General features: G+C 39.1%; 1 protein-coding gene across 1 annotated transcript in view; it reads right to left on the bottom strand.

The window, feature by feature from the left end:
- sdk1a (sidekick cell adhesion molecule 1a) overlaps nucleotides 1-24,319 on the bottom strand; it is a 604,439-nt gene that overhangs the window by 349,730 nt on the left and 230,390 nt on the right. The window contains exon 5 of the mRNA XM_052021137.1: nucleotides 21,179-21,326. Coding sequence (XP_051877097.1) covers nucleotides 21,179-21,326 — 148 coding nt within the window. The remainder of the gene's footprint in view (nucleotides 1-21,178; nucleotides 21,327-24,319) is intronic.

Genomic DNA, 24,319 nt, shown 5'->3' with positions numbered 1-24,319 from the left:
ACCCTAAATATTCATCTTCAAAATGCACTGCAGTTACTTGCCTGGACTACTCCGAGAGCACTCCCTAATGAAGCTCAAGGTAGCGAGTGCATGGGAACATCACCACCCGCATATCCCACTCCAAGTAGCATTCCATCCTGACTTGGAAATATATTGCCAGTTCTTCACTGGGTCAAAATCCTGGAATTCCTTTCCTAACAGCACTGTAGGAAAAAACTTCACCAGGAAGGCTGTAGTGGTTTAAGGCAGCAGTTCACCATCATCTTCTTATCAGCAATAGGGATGGGCAATAAATGCCAGCCATGCCCACATCCCAAAAAGTAAAGTTAAAAATATTAAAGAGGTAATATATATTTGCTTTGCCTCCCGAATTATTGCCCTAAAATCCCCACTGAAATCACTGGCATCTTGGATCAGACCTGAAAGACAATTCCTCTACATGATGATAGGGAATTACACCTGCGGGACTCCATTTTGATGTTCGGTTACCCATGGAACTGACAAAATTGAAAAACCAAATCTAAATGTTAACTCCTAGCTTGACAGTGCAGGGTTACAAGTCTGGGATTTCAATGACTATCAGCATTCCCAATTAGAACTGCCATAAGAAGACTGTACAGTCCAAACAATAAAATAATCATATAATTATACGTGCTCTCTATCCAAGATTCTGTTTCATTATTGGAATATTCCTGAAAAATTGTTCTCTTTTTTTGTGAAAGTCACTTTGGTAAAGATGACTGCAAGAACTGGGAATAGGAAACACGCCCCGATTGGAAATAGGGACATGTTGCTTGCCTGACTGTAATAGAACAATGGGTAATTTTGATAAATTCTACAGTACCAGTAAGTCATTTCTAATCTCCTAACTGCAACACCATATTTCAATCTATGTATTTGTAAAGGAGAATGAATGAGTAGCAGACTTTGCCAATACATCAAGGAAATACATCATCTTAAAATTCTTTTATGCTACTGTCCTTTTCTTGCAAAACAACATTCTCTGGACATTTATTTTCATCATTAACTTGAACAGTTCTAGAAGAACTTCAACTACAAGGCATGCTTAATATACACAGCACCATTCTCAGAATTTCTGGATGGTCAACATGAACTTTTCCTCATGGGTTAAGAATATCCATTTAACAAGACGTTCGAACCAATTGAGATCCACAGCAAACATTCTGTACAAAATAACACAACTAATACAAAGAAATAATCAGATAAATGCTTGCATCACCTACATTATTCCCAGATGCTTGGAAGAAGTAAAAGGATGTGGGAAAGATGCTAATGTAAAATAGTTCAAATGCTTCCAAATAAATGAGGACACACACTCTGTCAATACTGTCTTTCATTTTAACAACAGTAACGGTATAAGTATCAGTTTACCCCTCTTTCCACTATACAGTATTACAGCCATTATTTAGGAAAACAGCAACAATAATTCATAAGTGTGTAGCGGTTGCTACCGCGGAATAAAACGAGACTCTACTCGGAGGATTGCTAAACAGAACTGGTTTATTTTCCCGCCTTGTGCGGGCCCTTTAAGGGAGAAAAACTCCCGCCCAAAAAAAACCGGCAATGACGTAAGTCCTACGTCATCAGGACTTTCCCGCGAGCAGGTTCTCCCCGTCGCTCGGAAAGATGAGGCCCGCCGCCATCTTGGGCCTCGTCGCTCCGACGCCGCGCAACCCGACTGCCGAGCCGGTTCGCCCGACTAGACGGTGAGTCGCCACAAGTGGACTATTAATAGCCCTCCCAATCTGTAACCAACTTTCTCCATTTTTCTGTAGTATACAGCCGGTGATGAATTAAGGTCAAAAGTTGACTTCATGCTGCTCCCAGTCTTCTTAATGCAATGAAGGAAGAAAGCATGGCAACAGAATGGTAACCAACCAGAAACGATGACCATTCCCTTCTCTCCATAGATGCTGCCTGACCTGCTGAGTTTCTCCAGCAGTTTGTTCTTTGTCTCTAGATTCCAGCATCTACAATTTCTTGTGTCTCCATGGGGCTGTCACTGCGGTGTACTCTTCTATGTTCTATGAACATTTAGTAGTGGAAGAAAAGGGCTGATAGAGAAAATCTCAACAAAATTCATATATTGTAGGGGCATCAAAATACAACCAACAATTTCTCACAAGATGAAAAATAAAATTAAAAATCTTTGCTTTCGGCAATAAACCCAGTTTTGAATAGGAATCTATATATGGCACACTCATATTTTATACCCAAGTATTGAATTTAGAGCAAATCCTTGAGCAATTTATCAATATTTTTCAGAGGTTATTAAAATCAAAGTTTACATAAGTGTGATATTTCTTCTAAAAGTAACCCATAAAATGAGATTGGCTTTCAAAACAAAATATTCTCCACTATTTTCAACTCATTAAAATTTGTGAATTATTTCATGCATGACATACCTAGGTTTGCTCCCAAGCTATTAACACTGATCTGTTTCTTAAACACATATTAGCTGCTGATAAAGATAAAAAATTAAATGAATGAAAATAGGGATTTGTATAAGCACTCCAGTAGTAAAATGGATTGGTGAAACAACAGCAATTATCCATGTCCCCTGGGTTGCTCCTGATTGTGAATTAGCAAAGCTGCACAGAATAATTGTCCAACCCCTCAGATAGGAAACAGCCTAATATAAATTTATCAAGAGATATGAAAGAAGGAAAAATTGTAAGAAACCTTTCTTCATTCCTCACTCTTCATACGTTTACCTACAGTAAGTGACATATAAACTTGCTTTAGGCAGTAACACAATGTAGTAAATTAGAAACCCATTTTGTACTTTACCCGATTTTCTCTTTCATTAGGTATCATGGAAAAGGTAATTGAACAGAGGGTTTTGCATTTACATTCCAGTGTTTCTGCATTGTTACAAGACATATATTGTAACAAAGACTAAGACACTGCAATAAGGACAAAAAAGAAATTCTTTAAACCACCACTGAGCCATACAGACTACAAGGGTCCCAAAATTATTTTCTATTAAGTGTTAGGTTAGTCTTTTTTAAGCTATGTGAAGGGCACCAAAAGAGAATTATGAGAAGTTGTAGCCTTCTGCGCTGTTCAACCAATTGTGTCAGTGCTGGTTGATAAGGGCTAGTGTGATTTAAAATGACAACCATAACTGCAGGTGCTGGAAATCTGAAATATAAATAGAAAATGCTGGAAACACTCAGCATGTCAGACAGCATGCAAGGAAAGAGGAACAGAGTTAATGTTTCAGATCCAAGACCTTTTGTAGAACTGGGAAAGAGGGAAAAATAAGTTAGTTTCAGTTGTAGAGCAAGTGGGGAGGGGTGGGCTGAAGAAAGGGAATATCCCTAGTAAGGTAGACCAAATGAGTAAGTGTGAAAGTCAGAGGCAGGTTATGCTTCTTTGTCTGTGCTAATAGCAGGACTATGGATATGCACAGTAGGCCAGCCAATACCAATCTAGAGTGGGAAAAACTGAGCCAAAATCACAGATGGATGACTGGGCAAAATGGCCAGTTCAGATGCAGACAGAAAGACAGTAAAAAAGGTACATGAAGTTAGAGAGTTCAACACTTGAGTCTGGAAGGCTGCAACATGTCCAGACGGAAGATGAGATCTCATTCCTCAAGCTGGTGTTGTGCTTTGTTCTAACAGTGCAGGAGGCAGAAAAACATGTCAGTGTGGGAGAGGGATGGAAGATTAATTAAGCATGCAAAGGGAGGGTCATGGTCATAGTCATTCCTGCAGATTGACACAGGTGTTTCACAAAACAATCAGTTAATCTACGCTTGATTTCTCCAAAACAGAGAAAACTGCATTGTGAACATCGAATACAGTGCATTAAATTGGAAGAAGTGCTGGCGGGACTTGCTGCTTCACCTGGAAAGACTATTGGAGGTCCTGGGCACTGGAAAGAGAAGAGATAGAAGGACAGAGGTTATATCTTCTATTATGATTTATCACTTTCCAGCTCACTGTCTGTGGCCTTGTAGGCTATGGCACATCAAATACACAATCAAGTGCATTTTAAATATTGTGCAGGTTTCTGCTGAAAGAACACTTTGAGACAATGAGATTCAGACCTCCACACTTAAGGTGTTCTGCTTTCACTCATCTTCCCTCTGTTCCTTCTACAATTTGGTTCTCTTTTGCCAAAAGGCAGGTAAGGAGTTGGCTAATTAATTATAAAAGTGTTTCCAGAACAAGTTACATTCATACTTCAGAAATATAATAGTGAGCCGTATAAAATGAGAAAATTATAAGCCAAAAAAAAAGCCAACAACAAATCTGATTGGGAATACAGAAGAAATGTCCTAACTCAAAGTATAGTGAGAATATGGAACACACTATCAAAGGGAGTGGATGAAGCAAATAACACAGTTATATCTAAGGGAGTCCAGACAAGCAAAAGAAGAGAGGGCAATGCTGATGGATTTAGATGAGGAAATATGAGGAAGCTTGAGTCTAGTGTAAACAGCATATTGTAGGTAATTCTATGTATTACTACTTATATTTAAACAGTCTTAATTCATTACTATCTTAATAATGACAGGCTATGTTTTGACTCGTCTGTGAACTTTGAAATTAAGCCCCTACTGCTCAAGTCCAAGTCAGCAATGTGTATCATAGACGGGCAGCAATTGTAATACCAACACGACAACTGCTGAATACCACTATTTAGCTCCCTCTAGTCACTAGAAAAATAAAACACTGCAGTTGTTGGAAAGCAAAAAAATATATATAAAGTTCTGAAAATACTCAACAAGTCAGTGGAGGGAGAAACAGTGTTAACATTTTAGAGCAGTAACCTTTTGTTTGAAGTCACAAAAGAAAGAAATAATTAGGTATTAAGATACAGAGAAAGTGTGCGAGGGGAGAAGTGGTTACAGAGGACAAAAGGGATGCTTGAAAACAGAAAAAACCGCAGATGCTGGAATCTGAAATAAAAACAGAAATGCTGGAAGAACTCAGTCAGTCAAGCAGCTCAGCTCAGCATTTCAGTTCTGAGGAAGGGTCGCTGACCCAAAACATTTTGATTTCTCTTCATGCAAATGCTGCTTGACTGGCATTTTCTGTTTTTCTTCCATGGTTATTAGCTCTCTGAGTCTTTTGTCCCTTTACCAATTTTGTTTCCTTGCTGCCAATATTCATTTGTTTTTCCTAAAATTCAATTATTTGATACATTATTAAACAGCTTGTAAAAATTCCTTTTAATGACATAGTATACTCACCAACCATCCCCATAAATTAATGAAAGAATTCAATCAACGTAGCCATGCATGACTTCATTTTAACAAACTCATGTTGACTTAATTTATTATGCCAAAATTTTCCAAGTGCCAAATAATTTTGTCTCTGAACAATTCCCCATAAACATCACTTTACTGACTGGCCACTGACAATAGGATTTATCCCTTTCCTTTTTTTTAAGAAATAGTTTTGTAATACTTGTAAACTTTTAGTCCTCTAACACCATACCCAAATCCAAGGAGGGGAATTAGATAATTACATTTAGAATCTTTGCAAATTCAATTTTTCCTTTTCTTCAGTAGCCCAGTATGAATCCCATCCAAACAGAGTAAATTTTCAGTTTCATGTGCAACAATATGCAACACCCTTTCTTTTGTAAGTATGAAACAACTACATTTTGATTGATCAGGTGATTAACGCAATCAACGTTCCACTTTATCCATGCCATTCTAGCACACCCTCAGGGTGCACTGGAACTTCTAGGCAAAAAAAATAGTTTCAACACAAAAGAAGTCTGCCTACAGTTCTAGAAACTTCTTTCCAGATCATACTATAATCAATTGGCAAATAACAGTCTGCACAGCGCAATTACAAAAATGAACTGTGTGTAATTAAAAAGTAAGCTCACAAAAGATGCTCCTGAAATATACAAAAACGCGCAGTAAAAATGAGCTTGATTTACTTTGTCCTCATCTCATCTTATCAAACATAAAATAAAATGTGCCATATCAAATCGTGAAGCATTTTGATTGCTTACATTAATTGCAATGTACTTGGATAGCTTACACTTAGAAGGAGATTTTGATTTGGAGTTTGAGTTCTTCTAATTTTAGGTTCATTTTGAGTTTCAAACTATTTCTAATTTTAAATTCATCCTCAAAAGAAAATCTTATTAACTGAATAAAGCATATTGGTTAAAATGATCATTGATTGAGAAGACCCACATCTGCCTATTCAACACAAATTTCCAAATGAGCAAAATACTTATGTTTAATGTACTAATATCAATGGGAAATAAACAGAATGCTGCAAATGCTGAGTAGGCCAAGTAGCATCTGTGGAGAGATAAAATAGAGACAACAGTTCAAGTGAATGGCTTCTTCTCAAGACTGGAAATAAAGATAAAACAAGTTTTCTGTTGCAGAAAAATGGATGTAGGAGCAAAAGAGAACAAAAGTAAAGTAGGAGAAATTAAATAACAGAAATGGTGATGGAGCCAGGTGATAAACTGATGCAGAATATGAGAGAATAACAAAAGGTATGTATGAAGGATGGTTGAATAAGAGATGATGAAGAAACAATGTGAAATTCCAGATGAAAAAAATAAACTGTACATGAGATATAAAGTGGGATATCATCTCTACTTGGAAGATGAGGTGATGTTCTTCAAGGTTACCCTCAGCTTCAGGGTTGTAGTAGTACAGAGAATTAAAGTAACAGGCAACTGAAAGCTTGGCATCAAGTCTGCAGACTGAACAGAGGTGTTCTGCAAAGCATCTGCAGTATTTTGCTTTTGGATAAGTGTTGCAATGTCTGTTTCATCCCAATAGAGATGCACAAACTATTTTAGATATTCATCTGTGCTCAGTGGTAGCAGATTTCTGTGTTCAAGCATCATTCCAGATGCTTGAAATCCAGGCTTACACTTCAATGCAATATAGGGGGGAAGCTGCATTGTCATAAGTAATATCATTCAGATGAGATTTTCATTTTTCATACTTCCCTATGATATTGGAGACCAGTAGGCTCATTAAGTCTATGCCAACTCTCAGGGCAGAGGTTAAATAGAGAACCCCTGAGCTGAATGTATAACAGATCCAAATTCAAAGATGATCAAAGAGCTCTCTGTGTCTTGCCCAAAATTTATCCCTTGGGTAACACCATTAAAATTTGGTCTATTTCAGAAACTGGCTGCTCTAACTGCCTACACTTTAGGTGATTACATTGTGAATAACTTTGAAATGTCCTAAAGACAGAAATGATTTTATATAAAAGTTAATTGTTTTAATTTGCTTCATCCTTCATGTAAAAAGCATGCTTCACTAAGAATTAAAATGCTTCACCAAAATTAAATTACATTTATTTGTATGTAAGTTAAAAAAAAACATTATTCCATTAATTAATAGAAAAATGAGTACTTTCTTCTTCCACTGCAATTTACAACAGTTGCCTAGACATTTGTTAAAAATGTTTATATCAAAGAAGAGGTGCAATTACTGTGAAAATTAAATTGTCCTCTAAGAGCCTGAGGATTAAGTTTTTTTTAGATGAATAACTGTTGAAAAGATAACCAATAATTTCTAATAAAATGAGTTTCTGTATCATAATTTAAGTGCAGAAGGGCATAAAATATAAATGTAGATAAGGAAGTGACAATCTGATGAATTCCTTGCCAGAAAAAGTAACACAGCTCCAAATCAGCTCTCGCATAAACGCTGATGCACTGATTTCATGCCATATATGTAGAAAACTCCATTACTTGGCAAAACCACAACTGGGCATACCAAGTCAGGTATTTCTTTCAAACAACTGTTGTAATCAAATACCTCTAAGTAACAGAGAGATACAAGTTTAGGTCAATTGATTCATGGTGTACATACATTCAATTTACTTTGAAGCTTCTTTAAAGTAAGTTAAAGGATTATGGGCATTTTAGGCTTTGATCAGGAGTTATGGTGAAAAAAAACAAAAGGCAAAAATAAACATAAAGATGACTGAAGTATTTGCATGGCTCTTAAAAGTTCTTTAAAAAGATGGTTAGTCCTGTAGCTCGCAAATCAAGGATAATAGATTCTTGCAGACAACATCACATTACTTCAAATTGGTATGTATACATTCCCATAGAAATAATAGAAAAATCCATAATTTGGGACTTTCAATATTCTCATTATGGATCAATTTAAATCCACATTTGTTTGCCTTGGCAACAAGCAAAAATAAAAACAACTGAAACAGGTTAAATTTGCCAAAGGTTCTTCTACTTTAGAATGACATTAAACAAATCCTATTCATGTAAATTCATTCAGATTTTCTCAATCTGAATTTAAAAAAAACATTCCAGTTAGTTCAACCTAGATTTTTTATGCTTTAGACTCTTGGAAATGGGACTTCAACCCTTGATTCCAAGAGTCAATGTTACCAGCCAAGCCTTGACTGAGTAGAAGCAGTTTTGTTTGTTAGTTTTGAATGATTTGGTACTATAATTTTATCTGAATTTCCTAAACTTCTTTCCATGTGTTGTCTTAGTTGCGTTTGTAATTACAGAATAAATTGTGTACACTGGTGATCCATTGCACTGATCCAGCCAGAACAATTCAGTTTTCCTATTTTATAGCGTCATAGAGCAATACAGCATGGATACAGGCCCTTCGGACCAACAAGTCCATGCCAACCACATTGTCCACCCAGCTGGTCCCAATTTCCTGTGTTTGGCCCATATCCCTCCAGGCCCCTCCCCTCCATGTACCTATCCAAGTGCTTCTTAAATAATACTATTGTATCTGTCTCCACCACTTCCTCTCACCACCTTTACGTGAAAAAGTTGCCCTTCAGGTCCTTTTTAAACTTTTCCCTTCTCACCCTAAATCTATGCCCCCTAGTTTTGGACTCCCCTACCCTGGGGAAAAGACTTTTAGGATTGTTATTAGCCATGTGGGAATGAATAGGTTACAGGAAAATAACGGGAGGAGGGCTGGAATGGGATTGGTCTGAGAGCCCGCATAGATTCAATGGGCCGAATAGTCTCCTGGTCTATGGTAAAGCAATACACATCGTGTTTAAGTAGCGGTAATACATCTCCTCAACCCAGAGGCCCCAGGAACCCTTATAGCAGATAATTAAGGCCAGCCATGGAAATAGGCATTAACATATGGAAACAAGAAATTCAAAGCCAAGCCTCTTAAACTATAAAAATGTGCTAGGCACAAACTCCCTTGTTCATACCTGCTGGTGATTCCTTGTTTGTGCACAACTGTTCCCGAGTACAGGCTGTTAAAGGATTTGTGCTCTAGTAAGACTTGTATTTAACTAAACCAAGAACAGATGCCCTTCCACTCACAGACCATTCCCGATACAAAGTTCTCAGTCAGACACCTATGATCTTACTTAATCTTGTGAAAGATGCTTGAGGAAAGAAAGAACCAGTAATGTTCCAGCATCATTAAGTCAGTACAGCTTTGTCAGGCTTGAACCTGGTTACTGCATGCCTGGAGAAACTGATGATTTTGTCTGAACTAATTTACACATAAACATACTTGGCTTTGGAGAACATGGCTCAATCAGTGTACCACCTGAATAAACAAGGGGGCCACACTTTTATCTGTATTTTCTATACTGCTGTGGCATTCCAGTTAGTGGCAAAAGTACAACCAGGTCTCCTTTTGTGCTGCAGTTCTGCAACTGACTAGCAGCATCACTCAGCCAAAAATTTTAACGATAGGAAATAAACAAATTTCTCCCAACTCAGCTGACTGCTTGCTCTTGAGGAAGAGATCCACATACAAGCTGTCCCCAGTGGACAGTTAAAACAGACAGAAAGAGTTTAGAAATGAATAATTAAACAAAATACAACAACAGACTATTAGTTATTTCAGACACTTAAATTATTATATTTCTGTAACATGCACAGATGGAACAATCTGGAATTCCCAAGCTTCCAATCAAATTAACAGGCAAATCATAAGGAGGGGTTCAGATTATTCGCTTCACCCAATTACCGGCATAGCCCTCAGTAACACATCTGTACTTTAACTTGGTACCACAAACAATTGTCAAGAATACTCACAGCTGCTCACCATTGCCTGAAACACCACTGTTCAAAGTTTGGGAGCAACTTTTCATCTGGCTGTGAAGACACTTTGCAAATTCCTTATTCTTCTTTAATCAGAATGTCAATTGTCAAGAAATTGAAAAGCAATTCAGTCTGCAAGGATGATCCTGAGCTTCCAGTTACCCATCACTTTAATTCTCCATCCCAGTCCCACTCTAACCTCTGTACCTTTGGACTCTGATGCTGTTCTAACAAAGCCGATGGTATGTTTGTGGAACGGCATATTATCTTCCAACTTGGAATATTACAGCCCTGAAGATTTAATTCAACAATTTCAGACAACCAGCCTTTCCAGTGTGTATCAATACTGGTCAGATGAATGGTCATCAACTTCCAGCACTAAATCTATTTCTCCCTCCACAGAAGCTGCCTGCCCTACTGAGTATTTCCAACATAATCTGTTTTTATTTCAGATTTCACACATCTGCAGTATTTTGCTTATCCAGTTTGTATCTCCAGTTCCAGCATTACTTTTCTTTCCTTTTCCTTTCTCTCTCCTCTGCTTTCATTCTTCTTCTTCTATTTAAATCTCCCGCAGACTGATCATCTGTGATTAATAACACTTCACTTCCCTCTCCCAGCCTTTACAACCAGCACCTGTGTCATTCAGTCTATTGTGGTCCCTACACTATCACAGACATTCTCTTTGTTCACTCCTCTCCCCTCACTTCTCTGCAACTTAAAACATGTTATTACGATTCTATATTTTCCCTTTGTGATGAAAGTTCATGTAACATTAACACTATTTCTCTCCACAGATGCTGCCTGACTTTGAATATTTCCATTTTTATTTCATTTGCCTAGAAATTCCTTTCTAGTCAGTAGCACATTGTGCTCCTTTGAATTCAATGGAATCAAAATTTGGAGATGGAGGACAATGCATTGCCAGTACTCCATAGGGATGAATTTTTTGACACTGTGTCACTTTGCATACTTAAATGTCCAGTCAAGAACTGACTACATCTTTATAATGTGGAAACCGTGTAAACTGTATATTATTTTGCTAACCAAGCATGGCTTTCTTTGAAATGTCAAAAGAGATGGAAAGAGTGATTGCACTAAACTTTTGCCCCAGGTTAAAATCCAACCAGATGGAACCAAAAGCTCCCATCAGTTACTTGTAACACAAATAGATTGGGTAACCTCAATCAACTTATAAATGGATGGAAACCTACAGCAGAAACAGCCTTTGACACCAAGGGACAAGAATTGATGTGTGCCATTTTTTGACATATATTAAGAGAACTTGTACAAAGCCATGGACTCCCAGATTTTGGGACTTGTGCCAAAAGTGTGCATTAAGCAGCAGCAAACCAGAATGCTAATGGTTAAAATTCAACTGCCACTCAGAGAAACTGTAAATATTGCAAATATGGTAAAATATGTAATCAGTGCTAAAAGTGAAGAGAGCATTCCATCAACTATTTGTGGTTTGTCTGGAGCCTGGCTGCTGATATTGGATGGCAAAAAGGAAAACAATATTGCACTCTTCATCATTGTTGTCGGACATCTTGAAGAGTAAAAAATTCATGCAACTTTTAAAAAGAAATGACTTATGATGGCTGCAAATCAGCAGCTGCCAATATGTAAACTATCACTGTTATAGAAACAAGATCATGAGCAAGTAACATTCCAAGGGTTCTTAAGGAAATAATGTGTATTTCCACGTTGTTTTCACGTCCTTCATGTTTCACAGCAAATTGGCTGTTTTTGTAGTATGGTCAGTCCTGGTGTGCAGGTTCCATAAACAATAATTGAGATAAACGGCCTGTTCTGTTGGTGATGGTGGAGGGTGCAAAGTCAACCAGGATGACAGAAGAATTCTTTAGGATAATGCTATGGGACTTTTTTTTAAACTCATTTGATCAGATCAAGATATATAATTTCATTCAAATAGGGCCTCTGTCAATTGAGCAGTTCACATACTCATGCAGATTGAATGCTCAAATCTTGGACAGATTTGAACTCTCAATTTGGTTTACCAGTGCAGATCTAGCACATATTGGAATCAAACTGTCAGGTAATAATGGAATGTATTGACTGAAATCTACATAATCAGTATCTACATTTTAGTTAACTGCTAACTCTGGTAATGAGCAATTGAATATTTTTATTCACGACCAAATTTATTGATTGCATTAATACTAATAATTTATACATAGTTTTAGATAAGCCTATATCCATAAGTCAAAATGTGGTGCAATTTAATCAATCTTGCACTAAGAAAATTACTGATAACTAATGTACTGACATCTATTTAAAATAACTTACACTGCTTTACACACTGCTGAACACTTTAACCCCTAGCAAATCCTTGAAGTATTGACCAGAAGTTCAGTTACTGGAACGTCTTTGGTTTTGGAATATCACTTCAATTTAAGAAACATTTTTGCATCTTATATAACGATGCCAGAGGCAACCACTTGGTCCATCAGGTCACAAACACATTCGTCCTGTTCTACTCTCTTTAGTTCCCTATAACTGAAAAGCGACAGATTGTTAAGAAATAGAGTTTGTGTTGCAGCTAAAGAGAATGGCTTTGGTCTTGCAAACATTTAGACTGAGGAAGTTTCTGTGCAATGAGTACTGGATATCAGTACAGTCTAGGGCTCAAGAAAGTGGTAGAGAGGGGAGAGCTGGGTGTCATTAGCACACATGTGGAAAGTGACATTGTGTTTTCAAATGATTTTGAAATGGTGATGCTGAGACACAGTGCATGGATGGGAAATAGCAGAAGGCAAAGGATAGCCCCTTGATGGCATGCCAGATGATATGGCTAAGGGAAGAGAAGCCATTGCTGGAGACTCGCTGGCTTTGACTGAGATAGCAAGACTCCTGGAGCTGATAGTGGAATGGCATTCAAAGGCACTAGCCAGGTTATAAAAGGATGAAACTCAAAAAAAACCCTGCAAATACTGGAAATCTAAAATAAAACCAGGAAGTATTGGATATTTTCAGGCCAGATCTATTACAATGAAGCCCAACACAAACCTGAGGAACAGGACCTCATCTTTGATCTGGGCACATTGCAGACTTCTGGGCTCAGGAATGAAATCTACAACTTCAGGTAACTTGATTTCTCTCTCTGTGATTACCATCTGTGATATTGACTCATTTTGTTTGCGTTTTTTCCCCCGTTTTCTTTTTTATCTCTCTGGAAGTGGAGGACATGCCCAGCCTGACCTGCAAGACAGGTCTTCCTGCTCTGCATTTCACAACTCCTGCACTCTTTTGGAGATACAAGAGACTGCAGATGCTGGAATCTGGAGCAACACACAAAACACCGATAGAACTCAGCAGGTCATGCAACATCTATGTAGGGAAATGGACAGTTGACATTTCAGGTCGGGACCCTTCACCACTCATTCTTGTTTACAGTTTATCCCCTTGGTAACCCCAGTTTTACCCTATCAGAGACATTCCCTCTCCCTCCCTCTCTGCATCTTAGCAAGCTTTGCTTTTCTGCTTCCCACTACTAACAAAGTATCTTCGACCTAAAACATTAATTTTCTTTCTCTTCCCACTGATGCAACCTGACCTGCTGAGCGTTTCCAGCATTTTCCATTTCTATGCAAGCCATAAACAGATAGCTGATGTCCCATGTGATTGTGATAAAAATCATTACTTTCTCTATGAACTGCTTCAATATAGTTGTGGGGTGAAAATCTGATTGGAGGGAGACAAAATCACAGCATGGGTACAGCATGGAAGAGGCCTTTCAACTTGTCAAGTCCTTACCAGCTTTATACAAAAGCAATCCAGCCCTCTCCTTATGGCCAATTCTCTCCTTTCAGATGCTTATCCAGCTCTTCTTAAACATTAGAGTTGAACCTTTCTCTCCTCCTAGCAAGCATAATGCATTTCAGACTCTAATAAGCCATAATGTAAATACATTTTTCCAGATGTTATTTTGCCAATCCCCTCCTTCAATGTCAGAATCAGAATCAGGTTTATTATCACTGACTTATATGTCATGAAATTTGTTTTGCGGCAGCAGTACAGTGCAAAGACATAAAATTACTATAAATTACAAAATAAATAAATAGTGCAAAAAAAAAGGAATAACAAAGTAAAGTTCATGGGTTCATGGACCATTCAGAAATTTGATGGCAGAGGGGAAGAAGTTGTTCCAAAATCGGTGAGTGTGGGTATTCAGGCTCCTGTACCTCCTCCCTGATGATAGTAATAAGAAGAGGGCATCTCCCTGGTGGTGAGGATCTTTAGTGATGGATGCTGCCTTCGATGTCCTCGATGGTAGGGAGGGTTGTGACCATCATGGAGCTGACTGAGTCTACAACCCTCTGCAGCCTCATGCGATCCTGTGCATTGGACGCTCCATACCAGGCTGTGATGCAACCAGTCAGGATGCCCTCCACTGTATACATCTATAGAAACTTTAGTGACATACCAAATCTCCTCAGACTCCTAATGAAGAAGAGCCGATGGTGTGCCTTCTTTGTGATTGCATCAATGTGTTGGGCCCAGGATAGATCCTCCAAGATGTTGATGCCCAGGAACTTAAAGTTGCTCACCCTTTCCACCGCTGACTCCTCAATGAGGACTGGTGTGTGCTCTCCTGACTTCTCTTTCCTGAAGTCCACAATCAATCCCTTGGGCTTGCTGACGTTGAGCGCAAGGTTGTTGTTGCGACACCACTCAACCAGTCAATCTATTTCACTCACGTATGCCTCCTCGTTGCCATCTCAGATTCTACCAGCAACTGTAGTGTCATTGGTGAATTTATAGATGGTGTTTGAGCTGTGCTTAACCACATAGTCATGAGTATAGCGGGGGTAGAGCAGTGGGTTAAGCACGCATGATTGAGGTGCAACTGTGTTGATTGTCAGTGAGGAGGAGATGTTGCTACCAATTCACACCAACTGCGGAGGTACAGAGGTCTAGGTTTTGAAGCTTGTTGATTAGTACTGAGGGGATGATGGTGTTGAATGCCAAGCTGTAATCAATAAACAGCAGCCTGATATATGTTTTGCTGTTGTCTAGGTGCTCCAAAGAACAGTGCAGAGCCAGTGAGCTTGCATCCACTGTAGACCTGTTGTGGCGGTGGGCAAATTGCAGCAGGTCCAGGTCCTTGCTCAGGCAGGAGTTAATTCTAGCCATAAACAACCTCTCAAAGCACTTCATCACAGTAGATGTGAGTGCTACTGGGCGATAGTCATTGAGGCAACTCACCCTGCTTGTCTTGGGCACTGGTATGATGGATGCCCTCTTCAAGCAGGTGGGAATCTCCAACTGCAGCAATGAGAGGTTGAAGATGTCCTTGAACACTCCAGCCAGTTGGTTGGCACAGGTTTTCAGTACCTGGCCAGGTAAACCGTTGGGGCCTGATGCCTTGCGGGGGTTCACCCTCTTGAAGGATGTTCTGACATCAGCCTCCAAGACAGAGATCACAGGGCTGCTGGATGCTGTGGGGATTCTCACAAGTGTAGTGTTATTCTCCCTTTCAAAGCATGCATAAAAGGTGTTGAGCTCATCAGGGAGTGAAGCATCACTGTCACTTATGCTTTTAGGTTTCGCCTTATAGGAAGTAATGGCATGCAAACCCCATCACAGCTGCCATGCATCCAATTGTGTCTCTAACTTCACATGGAATTGCCTTTTCACTCTCACTATGTTTCTCTGTAGGTTGTTCCTGGGCTTCCTGTAGGGTGCTGGATCGCTGGTCTTGAATGCCACAGATCTAGCCCTCAGCAGACTCTGAATCTCCTGGTTCATCCAGAGCTTCTTGTTTGGGAAAATTTGATATGTTCTCGAAGGTACACACTCATCCAGGCAGGTCTTGATGAAGTCGATGTCGGCTGTGGCATATTCATTCAGATCCGCAGATGAATCCCTGAATATGGTCCCATCCATATGTTTTCTATGTCTTCAAGTTCTTGACTCCTCTGCCAATGGAAACACAGTTTTCCTCTGCCTATATCCTTCATGATCCCCTTGTTCTTCTGTTCAAAGGAGATAAGGCCTTGTTCAAGTGACTGAACAATACTTACCTGGCAAATAACATTTCTTCTGTATACAAACTGATACAGAATCTACTGCAGAATGCATTGCCTTTTGAAATGGTAAAGCAAACTTGGGACATCTGTGCAGGTAATAAGGCAGCTCCTCTAAGGAAGGTTGGAAATATATGAAGCAATGGTTGTTTTGTACTGCTCATGCACATCTCCCATCAGATGATAACATGGCCAACAACGTGACTGTAAAGCAAGGCGCCAGAAAATTTCTTGGCCAGAGAGATGAAAGGTGCATCACAGCTTTCATTTTATTTGCCATGAAGTCTATTAGATATCTGAAAATTAAATTAAGCAAAATACCCAGGATGTCAGCCCAGTGGATAAGTGCTTGATGAGTTCACTGGTAATATTGCTATTCATCTTGATAGAAAATGCAGTAAGTCACATTATTTTAAAATCAGTGGGATGTTACTGTGCCACTAGTGATGCATCAAGGGAGGAGGACAATTGAAGAGACAGAAGCCTGCCCACCCTTCTCACCCATGTCAAAAGAATGGGTGGGTGAGAAGCCTAACCCTAATGTATCACTCTAATTGGCCAAAGCATTTTAAATTTTCAGGGATCTATCCAAAACAGTCCTCTTTCAGTTCTGCACAAGACCTTCAATTTTGGCAGAGAACACATTGATACACCCATCTTCAACAGAGGTTTTGGCTCAAAGCTGGAATCTGAATCAGTGACAATGAACTCCCTCCTCAAAGATCTTCTTTAACAACCATGCTCCTTTCAACGCAGATGATTACGTTTAAGGTGGATGACGGTACCCTTCTAAAAACAGCAAAGAAACTGAGTGGAAATGTCAGGAGCCAAAAATAACAAATTTTGGCTAATTTTTGGCCTTTCACTGCACTCCTCCCAAAATACATCAGAGTGTGTAGATCATGTGTGATAAAGATTAATCCCAATGTTGATGCACTAAATAAATACAAAAATTGCTGGTAAGGCAGCATTTGTGGAAAAAGAAACAGAGCTAACATTTCATACTGAAGACCTATCATCAGAATCGAAAAAGTGAGAAAATAAATTAGCTTCAAGTTGGAGAGAGGATGGGGGAAGGGATGGAGAGGGCAAAAGGGGATCTCTCTGATAGGGTGTGGCCAGGACCACCATGGTGATAAGTTGTTGACAAAGCCATCTGCTTGATAGGTTAAAGAGCATAATTAAAGAGAAAGCACAAAGGAACACATAAAAGCTGTGAAATGCTGAACTGGAGGAAATGCCACAGATCAAGCCAACAGTGATGCAGTAAAATTTTGAAAAAGAACATTATAAGAAGGACCGATCTTTATCAGTAAAAGTCAAGAATTGCACTTGCTTTTGCTTGCCAGTAAAAGGTTTTCCCAAATATCTACTTCTATGTTAACTCATTCACTCATTTATTTTCCAGGTGATTCTCATTTGACGTTGTGGTTGCAGGTTAGTGATTTGTTTTTTCAAGCAGCATTGGTTTCAACTTGTAACAGAAGGCATTGAAATAATCTAATTAACCTGCAAATAATAGATGGTAAGTAATTGCAAGAAATATTCATTCTTCCTTTATAAATAGCTGAGATTCACCTCACTTGTTTCAGATAAATGTGCAAACAACTGGTAAAATCAACAACTTATAACTTTCAAGTGTCAAAGCAATATTCCTTCCAAATGAACATTACAATATTGGGCATAAACAAGTCTCTATGAAAAGACATTAGATTACACATGAAATTTCAAGAAACAAGCCTGAACCTATCCATTATTCTGCCTAATAATTGTAATTGATGAGCAACATGGGACATTGTAACATCACCTGGTAATTGTAACTTGACAAATATTTCACAAATTCATGCATTTCAGGAGACTTGGAGAAAATATATGAGGGTGTTAGTGGCAAATCAGATTCAGTCACAGCTTAATATTCCCCTCAACAATGATCAGAGCTGATGAATTCTTAACTGAAACCATTACATTTGCAGGAATACCACATGAAGTTTCATTGTTGATATTCTTCGCTGATATTCAGCTTGCAGTAAATGCAAATCCTAATACTCAAGTCTGGCTTAAACATCTTGTGATTGTGAACTAGTCTTTAGATGTATTATAGAAAATCCAAACCTTTCCCACTTCAGCAATGTATTCTGGCATTGCTGCAAGTCTTCATCTATCATCATCCATGGCTTCACAATATTTCCTTAAATAAAACTTTTTACTCAATCTACCTTAATTTTCTGTCCTAATCAAAAACATTTTAGTTCAATTTGCTATGAAGTTCAAGATTTCCCAAGATTTGGATAATGGGAAGATTGCAGCACCTTGCTCTCATTTGAATCTTTCTGGTTGAAATGTGCATTTATCAAATAAGGAATCAAAGCAGGAACTTGCTTTTCTACCTCCTTTTTTCTCTAAGTCATTGTGCTGGAGGTCTTTATAGAAAAAGTGGAAAGTTGATGAGTTTTTCAGTTACTGTAAGGGGCCAGGGGTCCTGCAGATATAGTTGGAGAAGAGAGATTCTTATTGGTTTATTATTGTCACTTGTACCGAGGTACAGTGAGAAGCTTGTCTTAAAAACCGATCATACAGGTCAATTCATTACACAGTGCAGTTACATTGAGTTAGTACAGAGTGCATTGATGTAGTACAGGTAAAAACAATAACAGTACAGAGTAAAGTGTCACAGCTACAGAGAAAGTGCAGTGCAATAAGGTGCAAGGTCACAACAAGGTAGATCGTGAGGTCAGAGTCCATCTCATTGTATAAGGGAACCGTTCAATAGTCTTATCACAGTGGGGTGGAAGCTGTCCTTAAGTCTGGTTGTACGTGCCCTCAGGCTCCTGTACCTTCTCCAACTCGAATTAACTGTCAGAAGTTAAATCCTGAGGACTTAGATGAAGTGTCACAAGCACTTCAAATGCCATACCCTGGAAATTCCACTTACCATCCTCACAAATTGTTCAACTCACCATTTCCTCAGCACTCACCTACGAACAATCTTTACCAGTTAGGGCTCATAGCTAACATTCATATCTCTCTACTTTTCCTTTGCATGTAAAGAACTGCTGCATTCTTACACCCATTCTTTACAGTCTGCACAAGTAGCCAGTTTTTTTTTTACCATAACAGCCACCTAATCCAAACACATTGCACAAACTCATAAGCAAATTCACTACCTCTAGTGGGGCAAGGTGGACAGATCCAAACCCAGCAGGAATGAACCAGATGGTAACAGGTAATTTGCGTATCCCTAATTGGATCTACACTGGCCAATAATGGCCTTAGCTGGGACAGTGATGAGGCTGAAACCATCAAAGATGATGGTGTACTAACTAACGCTCCTCTTTACATCCAACACGGAAGTGATGTCCAACACCCTTCACACATCTGTGGACCCAACAAAGTTGTCACAACTGATGGTTGATAATCATTGACATCTCAGCTTCTAGTGCAGCAACAGAAGTTTTTACCAGAACTCTGAGTGTTGCAGCAAAGGCAGATTAATACCATGCCAGGTAATCAAATGCCACTTGACTTTATCATTGTAGTCAGATCTTGACATCAGCAATGCCATAATGGAGCTCAACACACCAGGTAAAACCCAGCTCTTAACGTCACACAGCTGAACACACATTCAACATCGGGAAGGAATCCTGTCAGCTCTACCACATCAAAACATTTTTTAAAAAAAAGAGCAAGAGTAGACCATTCGGCCCTTTGTGACTCTTCTGCCATTCAATGCAATCATGGTTGATCATCCAAATGCAATATGCTGTTCCAACTTTCTTCCCTTGATTTATCTAGCCATTTGAAAAATATCCAGCTCCTTCTTGAATATGTTTAAAGATTTGGCTTCAACTGCTTTTTGTAGGAGAGAGTTCCTCAGTTTTACCATTCTCTGGGAGAAGGAATTTCTCCTCATCTCAGTCTTAAATGGCTTTCCCTTATCCTCAGACTGCGAAACTTGGTCCTGGGCTCCATAGTCATTGGTAACATCCTTCCAGCATCTAATCTGTCCACTTCTGTTAAAAGGTAACATTCACTACTTGGAAGTTTTTTGCTGAATGATTTCTACTGTCTGTTGCTCTACAAGCATTTGATGTTTTCAAGAGGTGCTTAAAACTGCTTAAGTCAACAACCTCCAGGCCATACTTAACATGTTGTTATTAAGACCACCTGATCCTGCCCTTTTCTCAGTTCACTGCAAATGAAATCCTCATCCTGGTATTTGTTACCTCTATATTGGATAATTTCAATGGATTCCTGGCTGTCCTCCCTTGTACAAGCCATCAATTTGATTTCATTCAAAACTCCGCTGCTCAAGGCCTATCTGTTTCAGGTCCTTTTCACACATCAGCCTGTGCTGGCTGATTTACAATAGCTGGCAATGAAGTAAGGCCTCAGTTTTGAAATGTTCATCCTTGTTTTCAAGTCCTTCCTTGGTCTCACTCTCCCCTATCTTTCCAAGGTATCTACATACCCCAAATCTGATTTTTGATCATCCTCATATTGCATTACTTCACCATCAGTAGCCATGCCTTCAGCCCAGGTACTAAATTCCTCCCCAAATCTTTCCATACCCACCTCTCTCTCTTTCTTTAAGGCATTTAGTAAATTCTATTTTTTGTCATTTTCCTAATATACCCTCATTTAAATTGGTGTAACAGTTTGTTTAACACCCAAGTAAAATTACCACATTGGAAGTTTAGCCATGTACAGGCAATATACTAGTAGAAGATGCTGTTGTTTCATTCCATTGAATTAAGGCAAATATGAATATTTAACTGCAAAATATCCTTCTTCATTCTGCCCATCTGTAAACAATTACATTACATGAATATAATATTGGCAGATCTTATAGCTAAGAAATATTTATATCAATAATATCCTTTTACAGCAATGCACTTATAGGGAAGTAACACATAAAAGATTCTAAACAATGTTGATCTCTGCACCTAAAAAAGTATCCTCAGCATACAAAGCTCTGTTCTGAGTAAATTTTTAAAACCTACAATATTACATCAGCATTAAGAAAATCTATAATTGCATTACTAATTTCAATTTAAAACAATCCCCCAATACTGGTCGTGAACAGGCTCACTTACATTCTATTGCTGGGGATAATCTTCTGGCCATCGCGAAACCACGTCATTTGCGGTTGTGGGTAACTGCTGAGATTCGGAGATTTTAGCACTGCTGCCTGACCCTGTGTTATTGTAATACGTCGATCACCTCCTTCAAAGTTCCCCATGTCTGCAGATACAAAATTAGAATTTTCTATTGATTAAATGTGAAAAGCTATCAAACATGACAAAATGTAAAAATGCTTCATTTACTGTTATGAAAAATACTTAAACTGATCATCAACTGCAACTTATGAGATAAACCATATTAATAATAAATAGCATTTCACTAGTCAATATAGACAAACACCATCTTATTTTGCTTGTTTGGTTCTTGCATTTCATCCCCCAGGTCAAGGGTGCCAGCCCTTAAAAGGTATTTGGAGCAACCACTGCTTGATACCACTTCTATATGGGGCAACAAAGACAAGAAAATATCTACAGATGTATTCAACATCCTATCTTGTGGAACCATACAGTGAAAGATCCATGTACTGCAACACCACTAGACAACATTTTAAAAGATGCATACAGAGAAGCTGACTGCAGATAAAAGAAAAAAAAATTTCAGTAATCACTTGTGGATTGCCAATACTGAGTAAGCATAAATGTGAAGAGAAATTTATTTTATAGTCATAGAGCTATACAGCATGGAAACAGGCCCTTCGGCCCAACTGGCCCATGCTGACCACAGCATCCTCGCTGCTAGTCCCAGTCACCCGCATTCGGTCCATGACCTTCCAAGTCCCTCCCTTCCATGTACCCATTCAAATGCCTCTTAAATGTTGCAACTCTACCCGCTTCGACCACTTCCTCTGACAGCTCATTTCAAGTACTCACTACCCTCCCTTGGCCATAACTTCACAGTCCTCACCACTGGTGCTGCAGTCTGCAGTCACTGGCTATATGTTAGGAGTAGAAGTACAGCCAGGTGTTCCGGACTTGCCAAAGTGCGGGTGTGGGATGGCACATTGTCATACCAAACCATGATGCATCCAGATAGGATGCTTTCTATGGTGCATTGATAAAAGTTGGTGAGTGTCAAAGGGGACATGCCAAATTTCTTTAGCCTTCTGAGGAAGTAGAGGCGCTGGTGAGCTTTCTTGGCCGTGGCATCTACATGGTTAGACCAGGACAGGCTATTGGTGATGTTCACTCCTGGGAACTTGAAGCTCTCAACCCCCTCGAACTCAGCACCGTAATCAGGTGCAAATGCTCCACCCCCTTCCTGAAATCGATGACCAGCTCTTTTGTTTTGGTGACATTGAGGGAAAGGTGAAAGGTTGTGGTCATGACACCACGTCACTAAGCTCTCTATTTCCTTCCTGTACTCCGACTCATCGTTATTTAAGATATGGCCCACCACGGTGATATCTGCAAACTTCTGGATGGTGTTAGAGCAGAATCTGGCTGCGCAATCACGACTGTATAGGGAGCACATTAGGGGGCTGAGGATGCAGCCTTGTGGGGCACCAGTGTTGAGAATAATCGTGCCAGAAGTGTTGCTGCCTATCCTTACTGATTGTGGTCTGTTGGTCAGAAAGTCAAGGATCCAGTTGCATAGGGAGGTGTTGAGTCCCAGGTCTTGGAGTTTAGTGATGAGTTATAGCTTGGAAGTATAGTATTGAAGGCAGAGCTGTAGTCAACAGTCAAACGTAGGTCAGTGTAGGGCTAGGGAGATGGCGTCTGCCGTAGACCTGTTTAGGCAGTAGGCGAATTGCAGTGGGTTGAGGTTTCCTGGGAGACTGGAGTTAATGCATGCCATGACCAACCTCTCGAAGCAACTGCCCAACTGTTCTTCTCCAATTGTCAGGTGATTGATCCATTCCATTCACGACAGTGTTTTGGACGATATTGTGGCAAACAACAAGACTTTAAAGCTGATGTTCTTGCCTTGAGTATGTTAAGAAAAATAAGTACTGCCAAAATAAAGTGTGTACTGTTCTGTACTTAACAATCTTTAAAGAATTTTTCTATTGTCTTCTGTTATCATTTAATGTTACTTTTAAACTTTTGAATTGTTGGAAATGGAATCATCCTTTCATCACTAACTAGCTTCCAGTTGTAAAATTACCCTACTTCTTAGAGCACAGTAAATATTGTATTAATTTCTGGTTTAAAAGTTAAATTGAAGTTAATTGCACCACAGGCTTTGGGCAAATTCTCTCCTCACACACATTCTGTTTTAGTTCATTCCTATTGTCAATGGTAAAATCCTCTTTAGCAGTACTTTGAACTTTCACTATCTATTCATGGAGCTGGCATTAATGTTTTAATTCTTCCGTTCAATGGTTTTGTACCACAGAATGCACTTTTTATTTTCCCTTTTCCAATGTTCAGCCCTTTTAAAGACATCAATTCTGCCTTTGTTACGTATTCTGCATCATTCATCTTAGCATTTGCCTTAGTGCACATTCTTTGTGTGCAAGTTTGAAGCTTTGTATACTAGCATTTCTCCGACCATTGCACTGAGGTTTGTTTAGCATATTCTTAACAGATATCCACACAGTCTACTTTCCAGCAGGAGACCCTGCGTACCAGAAAATGGTGAAAATCTGGAAACATTCAGCATCTGTGGACAGAGAAAGAGTTAACATTTTTGGCTGATGGTCTTTCATCAGAAGTAGAAATTCCTAGAAAACAGGCATAGTTTAAGTTGCAGAGAAGGGGACAGAGTGGACATATCCCAATCCTTCCTCCAGACAGAATAGTTGTCATTAACAATTCACTATCCTCTCTCAGGCAACACCAGCACTTGTTAACTATTTACTCTTGGTCTCCCCCCCGATCACAGACATCCCCTTTGTTCTCTCCATTCCTCCACCTGTTTCACAATCCAAAACATCTAATTTTTTTTAATGTTCTTGGTTCACCACAAACAAAAGTCATTACCACAAACATTAACTTGCCCTCTTCACATAGACTGCCTGGCTTGCTGAATACTTCCAGCATTTTATTTCAGATTCACAGCATTTGTTGGTTGATGCTTTTTGAACCAAGGTAACAGTTGATTTGGGAACCCTCAGTGATTCCTCTTTAATGCAGATCAATTGCTTTTCCAAACCCAGATGAGAACAGTCAACTCTGCATTGAGAACTCACAAAACCAAATTTTTTCTGCATG

The sequence above is a fragment of the Pristis pectinata genome, chromosome 8, assembly GCF_009764475.1.
Source record: "Pristis pectinata isolate sPriPec2 chromosome 8, sPriPec2.1.pri, whole genome shotgun sequence".
NCBI lineage: Eukaryota > Metazoa > Chordata > Chondrichthyes > Rhinopristiformes > Pristidae > Pristis > Pristis pectinata.
The sequence above is the reverse complement of the archived record's forward strand: the minus strand, read 5'-3'. Positions and strand labels throughout refer to the sequence as shown.